General features: G+C 32.8%; 3 protein-coding genes across 3 annotated transcripts in view; 1 reads left to right on the top strand and 2 right to left on the bottom strand.

The window, feature by feature from the left end:
• Positions 1-26,897, top strand: part of LOC133338263 (23 kDa integral membrane protein-like) — an 81,295-nt gene that overhangs the window by 7,588 nt on the left and 46,810 nt on the right. The gene's annotated exons all lie outside the window — the stretch shown is intronic.
• Positions 1,974-6,866, bottom strand: LOC133338257 (protein transport protein Sec24A). The gene is made up of 14 exons (XM_061546433.1): positions 6,145-6,866; positions 5,320-6,086; positions 5,139-5,241; positions 4,939-5,065; positions 4,499-4,608; positions 4,209-4,440; positions 3,954-4,111; positions 3,673-3,898; positions 3,356-3,609; positions 2,921-3,289; positions 2,624-2,853; positions 2,457-2,554; positions 2,249-2,387; positions 1,974-2,177 (listed from the first exon to the last, which is right to left on the bottom strand). The coding sequence occupies exons 1-14, from the start codon at positions 6,856-6,858 to the stop codon at positions 2,066-2,068; spliced, it is 3,639 nt and encodes a 1,212-aa protein (XP_061402417.1). The 5' UTR covers positions 6,859-6,866; the 3' UTR covers positions 1,974-2,065.
• LOC133338264 (GTPase-GDP dissociation stimulator vimar) lies at positions 14,394-16,744 on the bottom strand. The gene is made up of 3 exons (XM_061546440.1): positions 15,816-16,744; positions 15,090-15,476; positions 14,394-15,023 (listed from the first exon to the last, which is right to left on the bottom strand). The coding sequence occupies exons 1-3, from the start codon at positions 16,423-16,425 to the stop codon at positions 14,416-14,418; spliced, it is 1,605 nt and encodes a 534-aa protein (XP_061402424.1). The 5' UTR covers positions 16,426-16,744; the 3' UTR covers positions 14,394-14,415.

Below are 26,897 nucleotides of genomic sequence, written 5' to 3'. Positions count from 1 at the left end.
AGCGGGATTTTACATTTATCGGGATCGGGATTGGTGTTGAGAGTTTCTCTCTCTCTCTAAGTGGTAAATTGTGTTGGAAAACATTAATTAGGAACGGGGTTTTACACTTGTGGTGATTGGGATTGGTGTTGAGAGTTTTTCTCTCTTCAGAGAGTAATAAGAGTTGTGATATTTTTAATTTTGTAACAAGCGTACTTTTTGTTCACAAAAGGTACGAATTGACAAATGTACCAAAACAAAAAGCAAATTTTTTATTATTCGTGAATACATTTACGCTTAAATTATAACATATATTATTTATGCTAATAAATGGTATCAATATTGGCCAATATTTCTCGATAATTATGATTTATTATCATTTGAAGTGGAATTTTAGGTACCTTTTCGTACTTTTTTGTTCTTACCTGTGGCAATGTTTTCCAACTCTATTCCCAATTTACCATGAGAGAGAGAGAGAGAGAAAAAAACTCTCAACACCAATCCCAATCACCACAGGTGTAAAACCCCGCTAAGTCTGTATATTTCCTGCAAATATTGATGTCAAAGCGAAACATTCTCATCACGAAACAGCATTCTCAATTTGGAATTCCTCGCCCATATTCGCGAAAACGCTGGTAGTTTTAGATCTTACTATTCATTCAGTAGATTAAAATATTTATAATACTTACATGACCTCATAAATCGATGATAAATTATTATTTTTTTGGACATGTAATCGATTATATATATATTTAATATGTAGATATTAATTTCTAATTACTTCGTACGCATTAATGTTTATCCACAATAAAGTAGTATGTATATATTTTTGTAGAATTTTATATCTCATTTTAATAAATCATACCTATTTAAACAATGGTTTTTCGTTTGTAATTACTTTTATTATCTTAGAATAAAACTGTATCTCGCGTAAGAGTACCATTTCTCGAAAGGGTTTTAGCATTTCATATATTGGATAATCTTAAATAGTAAAGTAAAATATTTCAATAAAAATATATATACTAAACATGACAGCTTATAGCCCAGAGTATGAAAATCATAAATAGACAGATATAAACCAACAGAACAAATTGTAAAGACACCTTGTTTTGAAAGAACTAGGAATTTGAAAAATAGTTTATAAATAATAAATAAAAATGTCTAGAATGAAGATTAAAAATGCAACCGAGGAAGGCGTTAAACCATTATTGAATGTAAACGTTTAAAGGACTAAATAATCAAAACTAGAATTATTATTTATTTGTTTATATTTACTTGTAGACTGCAGAAATAATAACAAAAAATGTGATAACAATTTTAAAAGTGGGACTGACTGGACTAAATAAAATAGGATTTGGCGATAAAATTTTAATTCCGGGCGGACAATCACCGTTTTGTTTAATAAATTCGCCTTTATGCATAAAGAGATATACGTTACAATTATATTTGAATAGTTAGATCACCCCCTCACATACGGATGTTGTTGTGTTAAACTCTACATATAAAACGTTCTATTATAATTAAATAATTAATTCCTATCACGTTTTATTTATTTATTTTTGTTTACGCTTGTTCCTTGTTTACTTTTGCTTAAGTAATTTGCACGCAATTTAGGGCAAATTATTTAATGTTAACTACAAGGGAAGTAATACAATACATAAAAATTGCACAATTTTCTGATGGAATGGCGCGTACAATGCAAGCTTGCCATATTGCCATCGATTGGGGATTTCCATCAACATCATTCGTTCATAATTTTAATATATTCAAAAATGAATACCAATTAACAATCAGATAATACCGGGTAGAGATTCCCACCCATGCAATGATTCCTATGACAATCTCAATGCAATTTCTATATATGTTTGAATGTATGTGCTGTATCAATTTGTTATATATCGATGTAATGATAAGAGTACATATATTACCCACTCTTCCACTCGTCTCTTTCACGTAATTCAAGAAGCATGAACGATCATATGATTAAAATTAGAATATTATCCCGACTTTATGTTGAATATTTGATGATGCTTTTTATCATTAATATTTCTTTTATCATTTCAACTTATTAACGATTATTAAATTACTATTTAACCTGAGTCCGTATGTGTTGCAAAAATTCATAGTATGATAAACTAGATTCACTTCTATCGTCAACTAATTTCTCTATTAGTTGTGGTTTGGCTGTACTTGTATCCCTGGAATAGGAAAACCAATTACAAAATTAGAAAATGTTGTTTGATACGACAGATGGATTTTTAAGACTTACCTTATGATCTGTACAATGGGAGGATAGGGTTTTTCATCGTTTAATTTCATTATGAAACGTTTCAGTATATCATTTTCTGTACTATTTACATTTGGCAGACCATAATAATAATCTGGCAATTCAGCTGTTGATTTTATACCTTCAAGAAACAAAACAATAATTAATTGCATTTTGTTATAACAAAATAGTAAGTTATATAATAACTTACCAAAGACAGTTTCCAAGATGTTAACTGGCACATTAAGGCCGACATAGATTATTATCAATGTACCACAGTCCAGTAAAAATATCGAGCGCGAGTCCAAGCTATTTGAAAAATAAACATAACATGTCAATTGTTGGGTAGAATAAATAAAAATGATTTGTAATACTTACTGTTCGGCCGACAACTGCAAACGTTGAACCTCTGGCAAATCTTCATCGTCATCATCTCCGTCACCGGTAGCATTCATGTTTGCATTTTGGTTATGGTAGAACAATATATCGATGTTATAAAATTCAGGATATATGAATTTCATCAATTGATCTAAGGGTAATGTTTTCATGCAATCCATTGCAAATACACGATCATCAAGGCGTGTGCTTGTACCAACACGGAAGGCAGGCTGCAATAGTACCGAATCAATTATATTACCTTCAACAAAACCATTGGCATTTATTGCAATAACTTACATGTTTCAGTAAGGCCGAAATGTACAAAGGCAACAGTGCCAAACTACGTGGAACAATAAGTTGGCCAGACTGTCCAGAGGGCAAATTTTGTGCAATTTTAAATGCGTTCAATATATCAACGGTGGCATTAATGAATGCTTCTCGGGCGTCGGCTATATTAGAAGTGATTGACCGATCAACGGCCATTTTAGATAGCAAGCCTATTATTGCTTCGGTGTCGGCTGCGTGCATTACTTCCGGCAATGAAGCGGTGACAGGCAGACACATCGTATGAACTCGAATGCGACGTTCTCCTTCGCTGTTTGTATAAAGCAAAGCAGCTTGGAAGCATATAGTTTTAACGTCTGTCAAGCTTTCTTCGTACGAAATCTATAAAAGTAATGGTAAAGATTATGTTATTCCGAATAACACATATAGCAATTCTTCGATGCATACCTGCATGCCGTATCCGGCATCTGGATTAACGTTGGGCAACGACAATAAGTCTGTAGAACGTACAAAGAAATTGCCATGGAATGTGTGCACCTGTAGACCCCTAGTACATCGTATACGCATAACAGCTTCGAAGCCGATCTTGCGCACTAAATAACGCTTAAAGCAATGTCTCAACGAATCCACCAAATGTGCCTTAGTCTTTTGATATAATGGGAAATGATGAACACAGCCACCGCTATGTTTACTAATGCCAGCTATCCAAAACAAAACAAACATGATTCATACATAATATGAAAATATTAATCTTTAGATCTTACATATTGTTGCTATATCACTATATTGTTGATTTAGAAGGAAAAGGTCACAAGCAATTTGATAACCGGAGCATTCCAATGCATATCGTTTGTAAAAATCAGTGGCTGGATTTAAATGGGCGACATCTTTTGCCGAGCGGTTGTTTGGATCTTCGCGAGGCTCTAATGCACCAGGCCCTTTATTAGGAAGGCACGTTTGGAAAACGGTAATTCGACCACCTGAAGCTTGCTAAAATACAATTTTCATTATATATATTTTTTTCGAAACACATCTAATAACATACCATTAATTTGAAAGCTACTTGTAAAGCAGCACCCAGTGCTGATCCTGGATCATGTGTGTCTGCAAAACGTGTTGGCAGCTGGCTAAGCAAATCCTTAACAAGTTCTTTGCATTCCTTTAGATTGACCAACAAATTATCTGGTCTTGGCAAAAATGGATCTAGAATAAAGAACATAAAATAAATATTAAAGAAGCACATCGCTTTCTAATTTTATTTAATGTCATATTTGTTTTAACTTAAACTACGAGTACTTACCATCAATATCCAACAATGTCATTTCATGCGGTTGATTATAACCCTCTGCCATGCTATAAAAGTGAACGTTGCTATTATACGCAATAAAACCAACTTGAGTACGAGCATCGCCAGGCATATCATCTAAATGTTTCGATAAAAGAGCACATACGTTCTCCAAATATCCACATTGTTGAGCAATTATGGAAACATCGAAAAGGAATAAATATATTGCAGGTTGTGGGGGTCGCAACTGTAAAAATAATACCAATGATAATTTTATAACATTTTCGTGTGTATCAAATACTAACCATATATTCCGAAGGAGCTATAAATTCTATTGTACTTGAACGAACTTCCGGACGACGAGTAACATCGCCATAGGTTTTTGTAGCAGGGTCAAATTGAAAGTCTTCGGGTACTACAAAGAATCAAAAATAGTAAAACAAACATATTAGGAGATGCATTTTACATTCTTTTCAACTATTGTAAATAAACAAATAAAATAAAATGCGCAATATGACAATCTTTCATTATAACAAGGTAAATTTGTCTCAGATTACTAACAGCTTGTCACCTTGTTATTGTTATACATTTTTCAAATTATTTCTTCTGTAAATTTTTAGTTGACACGCACTAAACACAAACATAGTAGTAGTATGTAAACATTGAAATAAATCGTATATCCTCTATTTCACTAACACGCTCAACCCTAACATGATATGTGTATAAACAAACAATTGAAACTTACACTCATTGACTCTGTAGCACAAATTACATTTCCACATTTTACTGTCCACGAAATAAACAAATGGATTGATATATGTTCGGCATAAACGACAACGTACTATATTCGGACATTGGATTACGGGTAAACTCTGAAAGGAAGAGTGATAAAAGGAAAGTGTAATGTTCGTTGATAACTGAGGAGAATGTATTCATAATACTCACATTTATATCACGGAATGGATGAATTACAATTCCCAGTGGTAGTCGAGATTTCTGCAATAATGAATTACTTTCCGGAATCTTGGCTAAAGTACAACGCATTATACTGGAAAAGACAAATAGAAAAACAAATTCGAGGAAACCGTGAAAAGAAAAATATGCAATATATATTTGTAGGACATACTTTGGATTACAGTTGATAGATTCGTGGAATTGATTATGCAAAACAATTTTAGGGGGTGCTAATGTAGCAGGTGATAATATATGACGATTTTGCATTAAATCAATTGTATCTTGACCCCACAAACGATTGAAGCCTTGATGGACTACACTCCCCGCTGGATAGTGAGGATTTTGCTGTGGCTGCTGTTGTTTTTGTGGATACGCCTGGTTCTGATTTTGGTATTGCAAAGGTCCACTGTTTGGCTGTCCATTGAACATTCCTGTAGGTTGCGAAGGACCCGACATTTGCTGCTGAGGGTAATTGTAAGCGGCAGAATATGCTTGTTGTGGCTGCGGTTGCTGCTGATGAAATTGTTGTGACGGCTGTTGTTGCTGCATCATGGGAGGCAGTTGTTGATTAGGATACATAGGTTTTCGTTGACCCATCGGTTGCTGTGATGTATTTGCTTGCAATTGTGGCGCCTGTTGGTTATTGTTTATTTGATTTTGCAGGGCGTTGCCGCTATTTGTTGGTGGAGGAGGCATTGGTCCGCTGGCAGGAGGACCGCCAACATTGGGATTAGGATAATTAGCATTCTGCGATGAGCTTTGTTGATACGTCATTGGAGTAGACGTATTAGTGTTGTAAGAACTAACTGGTGGTCGTTGACCTAATTGCTGTTGTGGTTGGGGAGGGCGATTATTTAGGGTACCTGTCGAATTTTGAATTGGATTTGGCGAACTTATCGGGACATTCTGTGTATTCAAAGCAGATGTTTTGAAATTTGTCTGCAAGGAAAATTAATCAATAATTGATTTTACCTTTATAAATATCGTTTAAACTTACCGGAAAATTATTCACAGCCGGTTGGATCTGGGAATTTGGTGTTGAAACAGTCGGCATATTTTTTCCAGCCATTTGCATTGATTGAGATGAAGTATTGGGTTGTGGTGGTGCTGTGCCATTAACACGGTTAATATTAAGGTTTTGCATACTGCCACTTAAATGATTCACGGTTGACGATGAGGCTGTGGCGACTGATGGCTGTGCCGACTGTATACTTGCTGAGTTGGTGGATGACGTTGGGGCATACTGATACTGCTGTTGAGTTAATTGGATGGAAGGGGAGGCTGTCCTTGAAGAATTAGCACTAGCTGACATATTTCCAACGCCACCACCATTTGCAACTGCATTTGGTCCAAGCGATGGACCATTCATTGTACCCGGTGGTTTCATATGAGGAGGTAAATTGCTGGCAACAGGCGGTTGACTCGAAGGCATTCTTTGTGGGCCGTTCGTACTTGGTGGCGGAGCAATGTTTCCTCCTGGCGTCCCACTTATTGTCATCGAAGGTGGCATAAATTTACTCAAATTTGCATTTAAAGTTACGGGTGGTACTGGCATACCCGGAAATTGTTGTTGTTTTTGCTGCATCGGTTGTGACATTTGTTGCTGTTGTTGTGGAATTTGATTAGAACCTAATGGCGGCATGCCGTTGACGGCATTATACTGCCCCATATTTGGTGGTGCTCCGTAATTTGAATTGGCATATGACGACATATTCGTTATTATTTAGTAAAACATAGAAATTTTGGAAACACAGGTTGAGATCTAAAAATAAAAAGGTACTAACTGTTATTATTTTCTGAAATTTCTTAGAACATTAGGCCACAAAAATATGACCAATTTATCTTATCATTACAATGTAGAACCGTGACCTTGCAAATTACAATAAAATTTTGGAGATAGTAGTGTTATTTATCAAGAGAATACATGCCAGGTAAAGCACATTGTACTCCGACCAACTCAAATATAAGAATGTGTGTTCTTTCCTTATCAATACGTGAATTCTGAAGACGTACGCTACATACACTCTTGCTAAGTTTATCTATTAAACAAGACAGCGAGTCAATGACTGACATTGGCAGGGAAATCAGCAATGGCTTGGAATGGAACATAAAATCAAAGAAAATAATTAAATGAACAAATTTTATTTGCATTTAATTTTGTTAGAACAATGCTAAAATGGATGTTTAAATAAAAATACAATGCTTATTTCTACATTGAATTTTGAACTGCATTTGAATTTTTCCTTTCGAAAAAAACATGGGCTCGAGAATCTTATCACTTAATAAAGGTTCACATTAGTGACTATTTTCCGAACAAAATTAATATTTCTGCAAATATTTTAATAAAGAAAAAATATTTAAAATGGTGTAATAATTTAATTATGATATAACAAAATCAGCCTTAGTATCAATAAACAATTTCTTTCCCGCAACATGTATAAAAAAACTATTTAGCACAAGTATTACCGATAATTATCTTTATATTTATAAAAGATAATTATCGGTAATATCTTCATATTTTTTTTTTTCATTACTTTTCCCAAAAATATCAATCGAACTTTAAATAAAATCGGAAGTAAAACGCTCTCTTATTCGGCTAAAACGGAAACAAAGAGCATGTTTGATATTGACCTAGATAAAGCATTGAAGACTCACGATAGATAGTAGACAGTGCGAATGTGTTGACCAACGCACACACGATATGATATACAACTGCATTATATACAAAAAAAAACTTAGAAACAAGTTATACGGGTGTAATGAACTATATGCCAACAAAGAATTTTCAAAACGAATTTCAATTTCAACCACGAGAGTCAATTATAACAAACATGAAAGAAATGTGTGCACAACTCATTCACACGTATGTACATTCTTTCATTTTCATTGAGGCCAGGCACAACACCCAATGATCACTTCTCCTCTCATCTTCGAAGATCATACAAATTGGGAATTGTCGACTGCATAATTACAAGGAAAAATGGTCAATGGCACCCATTGGGGAAGGAATAAAGATGACGTCGTCATAATGGGGACATTTAATTGAAATTTGACATTTGTTTTTGGCACAAATATCCGACGTAGTGCCTTGTATTAAAAACGCAAATTCACGGGGTGGTACATATACACACACATATCACATCACCAGACACCAGCAGCAAGCAAAGGCGTACAAATTACGATAATTGGAATGTGTGCATCCAATGAAAATTTCACGAAGCAAATAAAAAAACTAACTTAAACACAGTTAAATAGAATTAATATTTTCATTTTTCCAACTTTCTCTTTGCACTGTTTTACCTCGAAAACTATTTCTTTCAGCGTGTAGTTTTTGTACGGAAATCCTTGTAATTTTACAAATTAGGTTTCAAAGTTCGAGAAAACTTCGGCTGCCTTGGCGTCGTCTCCTCCCTTTTATGACCGAATAATGTTTTATTTTCTTCACTGTTTGCTTTCTTTGCAATCACCACATGCACTTGCTTTTTCACTTATCACCGTCCTTTATGACTTAATTTGTTTAATTAGGCTTATTCCTTTCCTTGAAAATTTCAGTTTTCTTTTAGCAAAAATAGACAACTCAGCCTCATCATGAGAATTGCCAAGACTTTTCTGATTGACAGCTCAGCATGTAAGTGTTGCCAAATTACACTAATTATTATATGGCAGCATTGCCATCATGAATGGGGTGGCATTTCGAGTTACCATTCACCCTGAAAAGCAAATACGGTTCACATGTATTGTAACCGATTGAGACCGTAAAATATATTTTTTTAAATTTCGTCGTTTTAAATAAAGTTTCTTATTATTTCTTACAGTCAAGCTTTTTTATCGCGGGAAACCAATTAGATCAAAACAAAAACAAAAATATCGTTAAAAAATTAATCTAGTATTGTGCACGTATGTTTTGGTTCGAAAAAAAATATTTTTTTATTTATTCTTCAAACAATATATATTAACAACCAATAAAGAACCGACCGTATTAATAAACCTTGCCATGTTTCCCACATAGTAATATTTCCAAGTATGAATAAACTATTCCTGTTTAGTTGTAATCATGGTTGTACTGTGATATTGATGGGTAAATTTAATAATAATTTATTTGAAATTAGAAAATCTGCTTTAGTTAGAAATGTTTGTAGTAATTTCAATATATCCATAGTCAATAATAATATACCGACGCATTATGATCTTTGTCAAGTATATACTTCGCTAATTGATTTTTTGTTGTCTTGTTTAATTCTCCAGTCAAACAAAAAATGTACTATTCGAAGGGGTACGGTTTCACCTTTCGTAAAAGATGAATGGTTTAGTTCTCATGAAATTAATAATTTTATATCTTTACGTGGCCTGGCTTGCCGGTCTTACTAAGAAACACATACTTCATAAAACTGGAAACATGTTTTTAGGTATAGAAAAAAATGCCAAGAGGCTTATTACGATGCTTTGCTTCGAGATAAAACTGGCAAGGTGTTATGGACGGTTTTAAATAAACATGATCTTGGTAAGAGTAAATAATTAGTTAATGCAGATCTTGCACCTTGTTAATACAGTCAAGTACGGTTATAACGTGTAGGCACCAAGGAAATTAGTTCGTTATATCCAAGGTAAGGTAAATTAATTCATTAACAATCAATATTATTTAATAATAGTACTTCATTATATTAGTTATCAGAGATCATTAATGAAAAAAAAAAACAACATAAAAACTGAAATTTTTTGTCAAATAAGTTAATTTGTACGCTAAGACTAGCAACCTTTTTTTGTAAAGGTTGTTAGTCTTAGCGTACAAATTAACTTTTTTGAGGATGGTTATCGTTCAGTATTACGCATGGTATAATTATTACAGCTACCAACTGATTACATTTTTTTTCTAAAGGTGCCTTGTTCCATCAAATCACTAAACTAAATGCGCAATATTTGGTCGAAATCGTAATGATTTACCGGTACAATCAATTGTAATACAAAATTGCATTGTTCCATTGTCTTGTCTTGGGTTTGATATCGATATTGATTTGAGTTTTACTTATCACATTGCACGAAGCAATTATATAGGCTTGATGGTTGGTTACTTTCTACCCATATAAGATCCAAACTTGCCCAATCTTTACTTAAGCCATATCTTCTGTACGGACTTGAAGTGTACACTGGAAATAATTCTTTCAATAATCGCAAGATTCTATCCTGCTTTCACAGCATTTTATGATTTGTATATGGAAATCATGTTCGCTGAAATTATGATTCCTTTTGTTATTTGTTTCTGGAATGTTCATTGATAATTATTTGAATCTAAGATGTATCTATTTTCTATACCGGGAGGTAAAATTGGCGCACCGGTTTATCTGTTCAACAAAATTACATTTTTAAATAATAGTATAGGTATAGGAATACTCAAATACTTATTCAAAGTTTCACGCAAATTTAATTGAAATAAAAATTATGTTTTTGACACGTTTGTTTGGAAGTAATTACTTTGTTATGGATGAAACTAACATTTTATGGTATGTCCCTACTGGATTTTGGGAAGAAATCATAACCTTTCATTAATTTTTCTCGTTTTTAGTTGTGTTGGAAAAATGTCAAACTCAGTCACTTGTTGCTTATATTTATTATATATTTGGCAGAAGCCACCACGTACATAGTTGCTATTATTGATAGTGCTTGAAAATTAACTTTGGTACTTGTTAAATTATAAATGAACTGGCGTGTGCGTTACTTACAAATGGGTTTATATATTGCTCATTTGCTGCAAGACCGGCATAAATCAAAATTCGAAATTTATCAGACTTCATATTGTGTAAAAAATTCAGATGATTATATCATACACACTGTAATTGAGAGGCTGTCGAATTGTCTCTGTCTTTTTGATTTATGCCGGTTTTGCAGCAAATGAGCGATATAATTATATATAGCTCCGATTATGGATTGAGTTTTACTTATCACATTGCACGAGTATGTTCTCAGGTGAATCTAACTCTGAAGCAATTATATAGGCTTGATGGTTGGTTACTTTCTACCCATATAAGATCCAAACTTGCCCAATCTTTACTTAAGCCATATCTTCTGTACGGACTTGAAGTGTACACTGGAAATAATTCTTTCAATAATCGCAAGATTCTATCCTGCTTTCACAGCATTTTATGATTTGTATATGGAAATCATGTTCGCTGAAATTATGATTCCTTTTGTTATTTGTTTCTGGAATGTTCATTGATAATTATTTGAATCTAAGATGTATCTATTTTCTATACCGGGAGGTAAAATTGGCGCACCGGTTTATCTGTTCAACAAAATTACATTTTTAAATAATAGTATAGGTATAGGAATACTCAAATACTTATTCAAAGTTTCACGCAAATTTAATTGAAATAAAAATTATGTTTTTGACACGTTTGTTTGGAAGTAATTACTTTGTTATGGATGAAACTAACATTTTATGGTATGTCCCTACTGGATTTTGGGAAGAAATCATAACCTTTCATTAATTTTTCTCGTTTTTAGTTGTGTTGGAAAAATGTCAAACTCAGTCACTTGTTGCTTATATTTATTATATATTTGGCAGAAGCCACCACGTACATAGTTGCTATTATTGATAGTGCTTGAAAATTAACTTTGGTACTTGTTAAATTATAAATGAACTGGCGTGTGCGTTACTTACAAATGGGTTTATATATTGCTCATTTGCTGCAAGACCGGCATAAATCAAAATTCGAAATTTATCAGACTTCATATTGTGTAAAAAATTCAGATGATTATATCATACACACTGTAATTGAGAGGCTGTCGAATTGTCTCTGTCTTTTTGATTTATGCCGGTTTTGCAGCAAATGAGCGATATAATTATATATAGCTCCGATTATGGTCAGGTTATTTATGGTGGCTAGATAACACACACACGTGTACATCCATACCCAAGAGGTAGCTAACAAATAGCACAAAAGTACAAATTTAATTTGTATAGAAAGTGTTGTACACTTCAAAGCTAATATACTTACTATTCATTTCAACTAAACCCCTCTTGTAAGACACAGTGCAAAGGTACTTGAATTGGTTGCCACATACACATACTACATACTCAAATAGTTCATACCTTAATAATAAAACACGGTTCATAAATATAATAAATAGCATTTTATTTGTGCCTCTTAAATAGAATTCATCTCAGTTTAAAAGAAAAGCGTTTACAATGCCACGATGGGAGTAAAACTTTAAAACGTCTATGGTTTTCATGGGGTCATTAGGTCGATACATAAATCTTGGATGGAAGCGGGGGCTTTGTAAACGTCCTTTAAAAAAATACTGTAGCGTAATTACAGTGTTGTATGTTTCATGAATAAATTTTCAAATTTTATTTGAATCCTTAAAGTAAATTGGTGTATATATTTATTTCCTCTTCTCTATTTTTATTACTAATATATTAATTATACGTTTTGTATAAATGCAATGTTTTTTTCTTTTTTTGGTTATTGATTGTTTTGCATGCATATTTGCTACAACAAATGGAAAAAATTGTGCTGGAAATGGTGCTTATTGTTTTCATATATTGTAAAATATTCTTGTATGGTGGTTAATTAAAAATATTGTATTGAGACTTACATTGAAAATAATCGCGTATTAATAAAATTGTTGTTATTGTTTATTTTTTTTAATATTTAGACAAAAATATTATTCACAATCATCTGAATCTCAGCAATTTGTTCTCTTTATATGATTTTTTTTATTTTTAAAAGGCAATAATTTTTAAACAATTAGGGGCTCTTCTAGTGTTTCGCTTACATCAAGTATGTAATTTAAAAAATATTGTTTTCTTTTCAACATATAAATTTGACGTTTCCTTTCAAAGCATGACGATATATAACACGGAGGATTATTGTTGTTATGCCTATGTAACGTTTAATATCGTTTCAACCAATATTATTGTTTTTATATTTAATTGTTATTATTATATTTACTATTACTATGTTCCATTTGTTACTGTTTTTCTTGTGGAAAGGCTTTCCCTTACTTATGGCGATTGTTACGGTTGTATCAATTGAGATAAGGTGTGTGTATATATATATATATATATATATATTTTTAACCATAATATTTTTGTATAAATCTACATAATTTCAATGCTTTAAAACTACAAGTCTAAATTTGAATCGTTGTCCTATGATTGTAACTACCACTGACTGTGTTTACCTTATTTCTGATAGAGTGTTTGCAAAAAAAAGTGTAAAAGGGGAAGAATAGAAATAAGTCTTAAATATTTTCAACATATACAAACGTATATGTAAATGCAATCATTTATTCGTTTACAGTACTTTAGAGTCATGTATACATAATAGTCATATTTTCCACTTCCTGATAGATTTGTATATATGTATTTATATATCCCCATATACTCCAATCCATGTTACAAGTCCCAATCATTAAAACCAGAATTATGTTTATCGAATAAAGCAATTGGAGAGAAAATTATTTCCTTTTCGAAGGACATTGTATGTGATACACTTATTCAGGTAAATTTAGCTTACCACTGGAGTATAGAAGGATAAGTAGGTGTGCGTTTAAAAGAATAATATTAAAAACAAATCAATATTATTATATTCGGACATCAATATCTCTAAATGACAAAATCACTTCACTTAAAGTTGTATGTATATATAAAATTATAGCATAAAAAATTCGTCGGTGTTATGACATTGTAAAATTACTATAACATTTCCGCACATTTCTTCGCAACCTGGCAATTTATATAAGGTGAATATAATGTATTAAAATTATTACTCTCAATTCTCTGCATCGCAAAAGTAAAAAGTATACAGTTATTCTATAAAATTCGTTCAAATTAATAGTTTTTCCTACGAAGATGTTCGTGGAGAAAATGAGAAGACCGAATCACCCCTTTATGATAATTATACGAAGAATTGACAATAAAGCTTTAAGATGGTATTTTCAATAACATCGAAAACAGTTTAATTTCAATGAACACAAATTTAATAGCATAGAATTAATAAATGCATGAAACAAACATTAAATTACTGCTTTTAAGACTATTGCAAAGGCATGTCATGTTAATAAATCGTGTGCATTTTTAAATCTGACTTTTATTTGTCCATATTTTCCTTGTGCAAATCGTATCATCATCGTTTTCAACATGCTATATTTTCTTAACCAATCAATCAAATTAACCAGAAACATTCCCTAATATTCTTAAACATACATACATGTCATCTGTAGTTTTGAAGATTGGCATGTTAAAAATCTCACTCAAGTATAAACCCGTTTATATTGTGCAATATTCCGTTAAAATCGGTATCGTTTTCAATAGCTCATTTATATTGTGCGCTTCTAAATGACTCACTAACTTTTCGGAGGTACGTAAGAGGTTTATAAAGTTTTGTAAATTTTCCACAATCTCTTTTGTCATTGTATCGGAGGATTTGTTGATCAGCTCTGCTAGTTTTTTACCAACGTCATATTTAATAAAGGCCTCCTGCAGCTGAGTTGCCGATTCTTCCGGCTTAGAGGACGATGAACTCAAATACACAACACAAAGTATACACAAGGCAATCAGGGCTTCATTTTGCATAACCAGATGTTGAGACGTTAGCATGTTTATCATCGCCTCAACGGCTCCCTCGTGACTAATGAATTTGTCTAAGCTGCTGCGATCGTAATCCATGCTGGGTATTTTATCGGCCAATTGCTCGGCTGGTGCATCACCCTTACGTGGCAAAGCATAGGCAATTTTACTAAGATAGGCATGCTTTATGAGCCAGGCCATAAGGCGATATGATTCGCCTGTTACTCCCGCATAGTCTGAGCTCTTACTCCAATGTACCAGTTGATCAATTAGAGTAGAATTTTTTAAAAGTTCCAACGCCAATTTTTCTGAAGCAAGTATAAACACATTTTTTATTTTAAGAACTCACTTCTTATTTAACAAAAAATATTTACCTTGGCCATCGACTGTCATTCGTAGCGTACCGAGCAGCTTAAAAACGACCGGTGGTTGGTGTATTTCCAGCATTGGCAAAATGGTCTCTACAAGTCCAGCTTGTATGACGGCACTTTTATTTGCTTTCGGAATTACCAAGTTTCGCAATGTACTCAGTAAGGCATGCTGGAGTCGTACGTCATCGCGAACGCCATTATTTTTGGCAAGCACTTCCAACAGTTTGTTCATCGTTTTATTCTCTACCATATGAATGCAATGACTGTCGGTTCTGGCAAAGTTTCCTAATGCTAATACGCCCGTGGTTAATAGATCCACATCATCCGAATCCAACCAATCTTCCATATTTTTCAGTAATGACGTTGTATACAAATAATTCATGGATTCGTCTGGAAGACAAGAGTACAATTTTATAAAAAAAATAATAATAACAATTAATATTATGAAATTATGTCTTCAAAACACTAGATGATTAACATCGATCAACAAAAATTGTACTAACATTTAATTTTAACCCTTTCAGTGTTTTATATGATCTTAAATACAAAATTTTAAATTTTTATTCCGACAAAAATTGTTTTTGACATTGAAAGGGTTAAATACATATTTTTCTTATTAAGTACGGAAAGGGATAATAATCCACATGCCAGAAAGGTGGAAAAATGCGACCTCGCCAGTTAAACGTTAATTATACTTTGAATCTTAACTAGATTTTGTACATTACTTACCGCCCGTCAAGACCAGAACTATTAATTCACAAGCAAGCTTCATTAGAGCTCGTGCCTCACTGGTGCGTGCCAGAGTTTTGTATTTCTCTAAAAGCTGATAAATGGTTTCACACAGTCCATCTTTGGCTAGCAACACTTTCACGTCATCATTTTCGGCCTGGTAATGTAAAAGTTCAAGGCACATTTCTGCTAAATCAGGATTTGTTGAGGCAGCCAGTACGCGAGCAAGTTGTAGATTGACATTTGGCTCGAAATTCAAGTCAGCCACATTTTCCGTCAGTATGCTCATCAGCGGTAGGGTATTCAATAGAAGATCTTCATTTTCCTCGACATTTTCTACTCCGATGGCAATTATTTTGGATATTTTTGCCATGATATCTAAATCCATTGCTCGCTTTGCCAATGTCTCACCACCGAGCAAGTAATTGGATAACAGGCCCCCTCTTACTTTTATAAATTGCAGAGCATTCGTTTTATCTTTTAGATGTGTAATGTCCAACAGTTTGATCAATACCATATCGCCTTTAAGATCCAATATAATTTCTCGAGCATCATCGTTCAAATAGCAAATGTTACCTAAGGCTCTGCAGTTCTGTATGGTCAGCTCCATATTGTCAGAATCGTTGTTAATGTTCCGCAGATAGTCAATAAACGCTTTTATCACTTCCGGTTTGGTAAACTTTTTACGTTGTTCCTCGGATTTGGTTAGCTCGGCTATGCATTTGCATGCCTCTTTGCACACAGTGATATTATCACATTGAATTAAGGTTAAAAACTCTTCGGATAGTTCATATTTGTCGAAAAGTTTTGGATCTTTTGTGGCGACAATCTCACTCAAAATCGTTGTGGTGTTGTCTGGAATATTGGTGGGATTCACGGTGGTAGCTCTAAATTTTTCAACAAGATCATCAATTTCACCTGTGGGAGAGAAACAATAGAATACAATTATAAAAATTTTGTATATAAAATTACAAAATTCTTTGAAATGTCCCAACAATGACCAACTACTGAATGATGAAACCCATTTAACCTTATTGTGGATATTCGGCAGTGAGAGATTTCGCTTGTGAAAACATTTTCGCTTTCACATTCTCGCCATATTCTGAATGAATAGGGAGAAGCATTCGATTCGAATTTTCGAAAATGGTGGTTACAAAATATTCATGTTGCCATATTACAATTTAAGTAGTAATGTGTGTTGCCCCAATTGTAATTTAATTTTGTAATATTTTATATGGAATAATTATGGAAGTTAATCCCATGACTTTTTATAGTTATTTAAAAGTTTTGGCAACCCTGTCGTGATTGTTGATAATTTATTGTCGTGCTCCTGTTTTTGATTAAAAATATTTATTTTGTGTTTTTTAACTCGTTTGTGAATCTTAAAAAGTGTTAACAGTGTTTAAAATCTATTTTTGATTTGTCTGTGCTAATTGGTGTAGTGAGTTTTTGTGATAAATAATAAAAATCAATTTGTTTTCTAATTGGTATTCTGTGTTCCATTCCCTGTTTGTTTCCCTTGTTACATTTCTTCATTTGTTTGTTGTAACATTATTCTTCTTTATTTTCTTATTAACTTCTCAAAACAGAGTTGCCAATAAGACTTTTTTTGTAGAATTCAAAGGATTACGAATTCCAGCTACTTTTTTGAATTTTATCGTTTTTTTTTCAAATATTTAAATTAAACATTTTTTACAATGGTCTGTCCGTATGAATTGTGTAACATCTCTAACGAAGATGAATTGTGCGTTACATGTTGGTTTTGTTGAAATCAGTGGCATGTTAAGTGTGCTCGTATCAACACGAAAGTAGTTGATACTATTAGAGACAATGTTGGCGTTCGTTGGTGCTGTGTTCACTGTAGAAAACTTTCTGCCGATTTTTATATATGGGAATACTGCATCACGAACAGCGTCAGATAATATTGATAAAACTGATGCTGTTAATGATCAGACTTATGCCAGTGTCGCGTCTCATGCAACCATGGAAGCTAGCAAGGATGTATTTGAAGTGACAATACCTCATAACGCTATGAGTATTGATAACAGTAGTCTTGAGAAGACCGCCAAATCTACTCATAGTACACAGGTGTTGTCAGTTCCTTCATCTGGTGCGTCTTCCGAGGTTGTAGCTGGCAATTCCCCACTACCTACCCAAAGACCATTATCAATGGCCCCTGTCATGAAAATGGTTTTTGTGTCTAGGTTTGCGCCTGATACCTCGGCTGAGGATATAAATTACTATATCAAATCAAAAATAAATGGTAATTATTTTCTAAGATGCTACAAGCTTCGATCGGCTTACTATGAAAGTAGATCATCATTTAAAATATTAGTTCATAATGACATATTTTCAAGTTTGATATCGAAAGATTTTTGGCCTGCTAGAGCGTTTGTTAAAGAATTTCTAGAAAGATTAGATAATTTATCTCATTTACCTCAGAGATCTGAACCGGTATCAAAAAACTAGATAACCTATTTACCATTTGCTATCAGAATGTAAGGGGGTTAAACACTAAATTAACTCCTTTATTTACTGATAACCAATTAAACTTCCAGGTCCAGATGGTATACCTAGCATAATTCTCAAATATTGTTCTGACACTTTAGCAACGCCTCTTACGTTGCTATTTAATCAGTCCTTAAATTTTGGTTATTTTCCCACTATATGGAAGAAATCTTTTATAGTACCGTTGCACAAGTCTGTTAGTCTATCAAACGTCTCATACTACAGAGGAATTGCAAAATTAAGTGATATCCCAAAATTGTTCGAAAAATTAATTACTGCTGTTATTTCTCACAAAATTAAATCCATTTTAAGTCCATATCAACATGGCTTTCGTAGTGGTCTTTCAACTATAACAAATCTTATAGAGTTTACTTCAATTGTAATAAAGGGATTTGTTCAGCGAAATCAAACTGATACCATTTATACAGATTTTAGTAAAGCTTTTGATAGGGTTAACCATGAACTATTATTATATATCAGATCACAGCTAGTTTTGTTTGAAGAATGTCTCCCAAAATCGATTAACGCACCTTCAGCTTTTCCACAAGGAAGTCACCTCGGGCCGGTTCTTTTTCTATTGTTTATAAATGTTTGCCAACTTCTGTAGTAAAATCTAAATTGTTAATGTATGCAGATGATGTCAAGTTATTCATGACCCATAATTCTGAGAAACAAGCCAATTTACTCCAAAATGATTTAAATAACCTTTTTCAGTGGTGCAGATTAAATTGTATGGATTTAAATTTGAACAAATGTAAACATATGTGTTTTTCTAGAAATTCTTCATTGATGAGGCAATACAATATTAACGGTTCGGTTATATCAACAGTTGAAACGTTCGTGGATCTTGGTATTTTAATGGATCCAAAGTTAAACTTTAACAATCATGTTATTTCAATGGTAAATAAAGCTTATGGTGTATTAAGTTTTATAAAACGGTGGGCCAAAGAATTCTCGGATCCTTATATAACAAAACAACTATACACGTCTCTTGTTAGATCTATATTAGAATATGGTTCTGTTGTATTTTCATCGCACAAATTATTCTATGGGAGATCCACTCAGTAAAATTTGTATTGATTTTAATTCTGTGTACTCTAATGTAGATTTTAGCAAGAATGTTGAGCTTATAAAATCTAATATAATTGTATTTTTAAATGAGTAGTGCAACTTAATAATAAACTGGCTGTTGGAGTAGATTCTGTAGCTGGTTTTCCATTCCCTTCTCACATTCCACCATGATGCGGATTATGGTGTGTACGCGATCCCTAAGAAAGGGGAGGTCGCCCCCTCGATCGGCAGGGGTGGGAAAGTGAGGCGTGGGAACGGTCGAAAAAAATATATATATAACAATAGTTCCGTTCCAGAACCTAAAAGATTCTACTCATTTTACATGTTTTGCAACTTTTTACTCGAAAACCGTTCCTCAACCCACAAAACTGGTAAAACATTGACTCAAATTTAAGAGAGCACAAAACAAAATGGCGTTCTCTTTCTAAACTTTTTACTCGAGAAATTTGGTCGAGTAAAAATGGTAAACAGGAATGCCTACTTCTGATTGGCTGTTGATTTTAAAGTACTGCCATCTAAGTTTGGCAAATTTACTAGATTTGCTTTCCCGAACTTTTAAAATTTTTTTTGTACTCTGAGAGCAATTTTAAAATGTTTCCCTTTTACTAGATTTGCTATTAAAAAAGTACTGGAACAGACCAAATATAAATGTGAAATATCAAGAATCCGATGTAAAACAGCTTTGTAATTAAAAGAAAAAAATTAAGGTTTGAAAATAGGTGTGTCTGGTTATTTTTCCAGTAACATTTATTCAGTAAGTTCTAGTTCAGAGAGTAAACTTTTTTTACTCTCTTTTGCGATAATACTGAGAAAAGTAAACAGACAATATTTAGTAAGATTTAGCAAATAAACATCTGATTCAAGAAAACATTTGATTTCCGCCAAAATAAAAAACAAACAAAGGACGAACACAGTTATTTGCATTGTATTTAATATTAAAAAGAAAATGAGTAATAAAAGAAAAATTGATTTTGTATGTTCCCCAGGAACATTTAAGCTTCCTGCATCAATACACTGCCTCTATCTGGAACTTGCCTAAAAATATATAATGAATTAGTTTCTAATTTAATTTTTATACAACTTAACCTGAAATTGAACTTTGCAAATTAAAAAAATATTTTGAATAATTTTTGTGTTTGGTCATAAAACAGCCACAATATGCAGTTGAATACCACTGAAGAAAAATATTGTAGTCTGTATGGAAAAAAGTCCGTCACTACAAGAAAAATCTGCTCTGAAAAGGAATGTTCTGGTGTGATCCCAAATGTCCGAACCTTGACACGGTTGAATTTAATTCGTAGATGCAATTTCGCAACAATAGTCGACATAAATACAACTTATCATGTAAAGACATTTGTAAGCCACATTGCCCATTATGCCTGATGAGACGCTTAACCAACGTCAAAACGCGTCGCATGGTGGTGGGAATGTTGTATCTCTCTGGCTTTCCTCTTCATTGCATCTCCGATCATGTTGCTCATCTCGAAAGAGAAATTAATAAAAAACAAAAATGGCTGATTTTGCAAAATCTTACTGCATAAAATTTTTTCAGTAAACTCCAGTAAGTTTGTTGTTGTTGAACTGTCAAACTTGTTCTCTCACTTGACTCTCTTTTACTGGATTTTTGGGTAAACAGACAACATTTGGTAACAATTGTTACCAAATTTCGAGTAAACAGAGCTAATAGGGCAACATACAACGGCATGTGAAACAGCTGTTTATTGTTTTGATGCAATTTGGAGCAACAACTACAACAGATTACAAATAAAATATCAGTTTTTAATGACAAAAAACGCATTGAACGATGTCAAAGACAACGAATAATGGGAAGCAATATGCGATTGAATAAAATTAATTCGCAGTTTATAATTTCACTACATAATTTTGTGCCTTTTTATTTAGTTTCGATATTTTATCTCCCCTAATTCTTAATATTTGGAAATACAGAGGTCCATATGTTGGGAAGTATGGACTTCCCCCACGAAAGTCGTATATTTTCTCAGTCAGGGAGACGACATCTACCAGTGGTAAAAAAATCGGAGATGAACCCATAAACTCAATTTAAGCCGAAATATTTATATCTTGCTATGTGAAAAATTTAATATTTACATACGTGTGTGTGAATATGCAATACCATTAAAGGGGACATTAATATTGTGGAGCTAGCGGTAGTAGGTTGTTATTACGTGTATACAAATAACGAACATTCGGCTAAAATAATAGTAATGAAAACCTCATTTCCATCAAATGTTCTAGTTAAGTTTTTTGCATGTAAATGATGTTGCATAGCTTACTCCGAGGATGTAACGAACTGGCACAGAGTGGTATAAGTAATTGTAACTAGTTTACTTGTTTATATTCACAACAACATGCATCACACCGGACCCAATGCAATAAAACAGCGAAAGTCTTTTCTTTCATTTTAATGAAATGCACTCAAAAAATGGAGTATAAAAAAAACACATTTATCCAGAAATGAAGCAGACATATATATGTATGTACATATATGTTTTTAAAAATCTTTTTAATTTACACCGAAATTATTTTTTTAAAGAATGTTTAACAGGGAACCTACGATCCATTGATGAAGATAAAGAAGAAAATCAAATTCTTTCCATTTTCCTAATCAATGTGAGCATCTTACGGTAATTAACTCAAATCAAACAAAGATATCAATACATAATTTGTGTTTGTTTGGGTAATTACATTTATTTAGTAATATAGAACCAAAATTACATGTAAGATCATTTTAATCGATATTTTCCAATGCTTAGTACTGTGATTTATCAAATTACATGACATATTTTTTACTTGTTATTATTGTTGTCGGGGGAATTCAGTGGATACCGTTTAAACACGAATAGCGAATTTTAACACTAGCACTAAAATTGTTATTACCTTTCTGCTTGGGAGGGAATTACGAATTCGAAATTGAATAAATTGATAGTGATGGTTCGATTATTAGTGTAGAGTAGCTTCTGGTAATGCGGACTATGCGTCTAATGTGTAATTACAGCTATATCGATTTGATAACAAACCTAAGGACCTTCAATTTATTTCGATAAGTTTTGTGTTTATAGTTTAGCATCTTATGTCTGATGTTTTTTCTAATAAAAATAGCCAGACCTCCACCTCATCTATCACAGCGATCATTACGATAACATGTATAATATTGATTTTTAATAGAAATATTTGAATCAAGCCAAGTAACTCATTTGTATTAAAAAAATTTAAGAAGTTATTCCTTACGCCATTCGCGTTACAGGATATTATTTTTATGTTCTTGTTCAATTTATAAATTTAAACGCAATAACAGAAATAACATTGAACTGGTCATGTTTTGTTTTACAATTTCTTAATTTTGTAATTTATTCAAATGTTAAATTTTTCGATTCTTCAATTGAAAACAAATCGTTTAATTCAGTTTTAGCTTATCTGTTCTGTACCCACCAAATATTTGTGGGATTTTACGTTTGATCCAATTTGCTTGGAATGTGATTTTTGTAATTTTGAAATGTGGAATAATTTGGTTGGCTGCGAATATTCCTTTTCGGCTTAAGTCTATCTCTCATTTCGATGTATTTTAGTCTGCTGGGGCATTGTGGAAAGGTTGACTTATGCTCACCACCATAATTTGCAAATTTCACAAAATTTTTGTTACAGTTTGCTGTAATATAGTTTCTGGCACAATTCGAACAAAATATTTTGACCTTGCATCTACTGGTTGAGCACAATGGACAAATGTCTCTTTTCTAATAACGATCAGGGCATTTTAGACGCCGAGCTACAAAAAAGCTTTTTATTATTTGAGGATCCCTTTTTCCAGCTTCAAAATGATGACTTACAGATTATTCGAAGATGCCTTTTCCCCAATTAGTTTGAAATCTTCTTCTTTGGTTCAGAATAGTTTTATGCCAATAACGTTTTAACTAACTCTTTACATGCGACTTTTTTGTGAGCAGTTCGAGGACGAACTGGCCAATTGATATTCTCTGGATTGAATAGTCCAAGATCTATTATAACGTCACCAAGATAGCAATCGAAATCGGAAAACAGCTGTTTTTTCTCAAGTCTAATGTCAAAAATTTCTACTTTGTTTACGTTTTCATAATGGAAGTCAATTCACAATAATGCATTTTGACAGCAAACTTGAGAGGTATCGATAATCAGCTGGTCTCCCTTGGTGACCTTATTTATAGGCCATGGAATAGTCCTTTTAAAATTTTGCACATTTCATGTCATGGCAATCGAAATCGGATAACAGCTGCTTTTCGATATCTCTTAAGTTTGCTGTCAAAATGCATTATTGTGAATTGACTTCCATTATGAAAACGAAAAAAAAACGAAATTTTTGACATTAGACTTGAGAAAAAACAGCTGTTTTCCCGATTTCGATTGCTATCTTGGTGACCTTATTAATAGATCTTGTTTCATGTAACTACTCAGATGTAAACTTGAGAAGTGTTATCGGAGGTCTTACCAACATTTTTACATAATTATCGATAATTATTTCTTCTGCTTCATTGTCCCCAACAAGATCTATTAACAAGATCTCAAGATCTATTAATAAGGTCACCAAGATAGCAATCGAAATCGGATAACAGCTGTTTTTTCTCAAGTCTAATGTCAAAAATTTCGACTTTGTTTACGTTTTCATAATGGAAGTCAATTCACAATAATGCATTTTGACAGCAAACTTGAGAGGTATCGATAATCAGCTGGTCTCCCTTGGTGACCTTATTTATAGGCCATGGGCCATGCAAGATCTATTAATAAGGTCACCAAGATAGCAATCGAAATCGGAAAACAGCTGTTTTTTCTCAAGTCTAATGTCAAAAATTTCTACTTTGTTTACCTTTTTCATAATGGAAGTCAATTCACAATAATGCATTTTGACAGCAAACTTGAGAGGTATCGATAATCAGCTGGTCTCCCTTGATGATCTTATTTATAGGCCATGATCTATTAATAAGGTCACCAAGATATGGTCTGTTCCAGTACTTTTTTAAGTTCGGGAATGCAAATCTAGTAAATATGCCAATCAGAAGTAGGCATTCCTGTTTACCATTTTTACTCGGCCAAATTTCTCGAATAAAAAGTTTACAAAGAGAACGCCATTTTGTTTTGTGCTCTCTTAAATTTGATTCAATGTTTTACCAGTTTTGTGGGTTGAGGAACGGGTTTCGAGTAAAAAGTTTCAAAACATGTAAAATGAGTACTATAGCAATCGAAATCGGAAAACAGCTGGTTTTTCTCAAGTCTAATGTCAAAAATTTCGACTTTGTTTACGTTTTCATAATGGAAGTCAATTCAAAATAATGCATTTTGACAGCAAACTTGAGAGGTATGGATAATCAGCTGGTCTCCCTTGGTGACCTTATTTATAGGCCATGATTGTGGCTGTCATCATCGATCGTTTGCAGTGGGCGAAAAAATTTTTGATTTTCTGCTCTCGGAGAGCTGCAATGTTTTGTTTTCTTACTCACACTGTGACCATGACTAAGGGCGTTTCCTCCGCGAGCACGTTTAACGACCCTTGCTAATTAGAAAAAAAACGTCTGAACTCGAGAAACGAATGCACAAGAGTGAACCTTCAAAATACTATATAGACAAGTATATAATAGGTTCGTTCGTTTACGCAATAACTCAGTTGTGTTACTGAGTATTTGCAAATTCTTACAAGGAAAAATTTACTCAGTAAGAATTTTCTTGTGCCAACAGCTGATATATAATCATCAATTGAGATATTCTGCAAAATCCTAATTGAGTAAATGTTAGTGGGAAAGTAAATGAACGAACTTAATATGTCTGTTTCAGAACCTACAAGAAAAGCTGCGTCTGTTTATTTGATACTTGTTAACAATTGTTGCTTGATGATGTCTGTTTACTCCAAAGTCCAGTTAATGAGAGCGAAATAAGAGAACTATTTTGACAGTACTACGCTGAGAATTTACTGAATGTTACTGGGTAAATTACTTCTAGTATGATTAATCCAGCACAATTCGATGTGTTTCGATTAGCTGTTAATTTTAAATGTTGACCAAAGTCAAACAATATTTTTTTCCTTAATGAGACTAAAAAAAAAAAGTTCAAGCATTTTAAGTGACATTACGTGCTATTTTTGATGCTGTCTGTTTACTTTTCTCAGTATTATAAAGAAGAGAACAAAAACCGCTTACTCTTTGAAATAGAACTTACTGAGTAAATGTTGCTGGAAAAGTAACCAGACACAGCTAATATTACTACGAGAACAAATTTTCCTTTATGATAATATCGAAAAAATAGTAAAAATTAGAAGATTCTTGCAGTACGACATATTCATTTTATGCCGTTGTTACGCCGACAATATCAAAACAAAAAAAGTGTATGAGAAGGTGTCTGTGGACCTGCGCTCCACTGGAAATAAACGATAATAATCAGATTCAAAACTAAGACATACTGATGAAAATAATGGCATAAATTTACCAAATTTTTGATGTGAAGAAGATTTAGATTTGGGGATTTTTTATTTATTTATTAAACTCAAAGCCTCCTAAGCCAATAATATAACGCATCATTCCAAATAGAAAACTTATATCTAAATACAAAATAATTAAAAATATATTCAATTATAATTGGCTCCCCAGCCATAACCAATAAAACAAAAGAGTGTAAATGGCAAGAAATCGATAACTGTTATGGAAAGTCTAGCACTTACTTGTTTTTGATTGGCAATGCCACCTTTACAAGACAAATGTCATATTTTTTATTCATTTATTTAAAGCAACTATGGACAACTATATATATATATATATATATATATATTATAGTCAAGGTAGTTGAATTTAAAAGTTTGTCGTACTTGGTATTTGTTATGACTACGACTTTTTTTAATAGATTTTATGTATAGCATACGACACACAAAGTACCGATATTTGTAATAGATTGCCGTGATAATAGTGAATATGCAGCTCTGGCAAAGATAGAATGATTCCATTAGCATCCTTCTATAAACATGATTTACAAATTTTATTAAATTAACATTTCAAAAATTATGTGTATTGTTAATAGCATGGTACAATTATAAAAGGTAACAGCAAATCCCAGCTGATTTGATTCCAACGTAATACTAGTGTCAATATGAATTTGACAAATTATGCTTTTAAAAATCACCCAACAGGAAAATTGGGAACGCATACAATTTGAAATTGTTCTTTATTAATGTGCTCCCGTATTCAATTTACTCAATCTGCCTGCTGGGAAAGTTTACAAATCTTTCTAAGGAATTACTCGCTATTCCAAGCATTGGCATATGTGTTACACATATATATGACAATGGCTCAATTAAAGGAAAGATGTGGAAGCGATAGAAATATAAATTTGATAGATTTTCATTCATGTTTTTCAATTTTTATTTTGAGGATTCGAAAATATTCCATTTTCAAAATAAAAATAATTTGATGATAATTTGTTTGTTTGTTTACATTTTTCTGTCAAATTAGTTGACACTAGTAGAACTTACAA

Source organism: Musca vetustissima, unplaced genomic scaffold (genome assembly GCF_032173495.1).
Source record: "Musca vetustissima isolate MV318-11 ecotype Yass unplaced genomic scaffold, APGP_CSIRO_Mvet_v1 utg1061, whole genome shotgun sequence".
Classification (NCBI taxonomy): Eukaryota; Metazoa; Arthropoda; class Insecta; order Diptera; family Muscidae; genus Musca; species Musca vetustissima.
Note: the sequence above shows the minus strand (reverse complement) of the source record. Positions and strands in the feature narration are given on the sequence as shown.

Bases quoted from the DNA above. Each gene is read 5' to 3' on its own strand.
- LOC133338264 (XM_061546440.1), bottom strand. From the start codon at position 16,425: ATGGAGCTGACCATACAGAACTGCAGAGCCTTAGGTAACATTTGCTAT. The intron at 15,477-15,815 runs GTAAGTAATGTA...CTTGTCTTCCAG, and splicing joins AGTTCTGGTCTTGACGGGCG to ACGAATCCATGAATTATTTG. The intron at 15,024-15,089 runs GTAAATATTTTT...TACTTGCTTCAG, and splicing joins AATGACAGTCGATGGCCAAG to AAAAATTGGCGTTGGAACTT.
- LOC133338257 (XM_061546433.1), bottom strand. From the start codon at position 6,858: ATGTCGTCATATGCCAATTCAAATTACGGAGCACCACCAAATATGGGG. The intron at 6,087-6,144 runs GTAAGTTTAAAC...TTTTCCTTGCAG, and splicing joins CGGCTGTGAATAATTTTCCG to ACAAATTTCAAAACATCTGC. The intron at 2,178-2,248 runs GTAAGTCTTAAA...TTCCTATTCCAG, and splicing joins CCCATTGTACAGATCATAAG to GGATACAAGTACAGCCAAAC.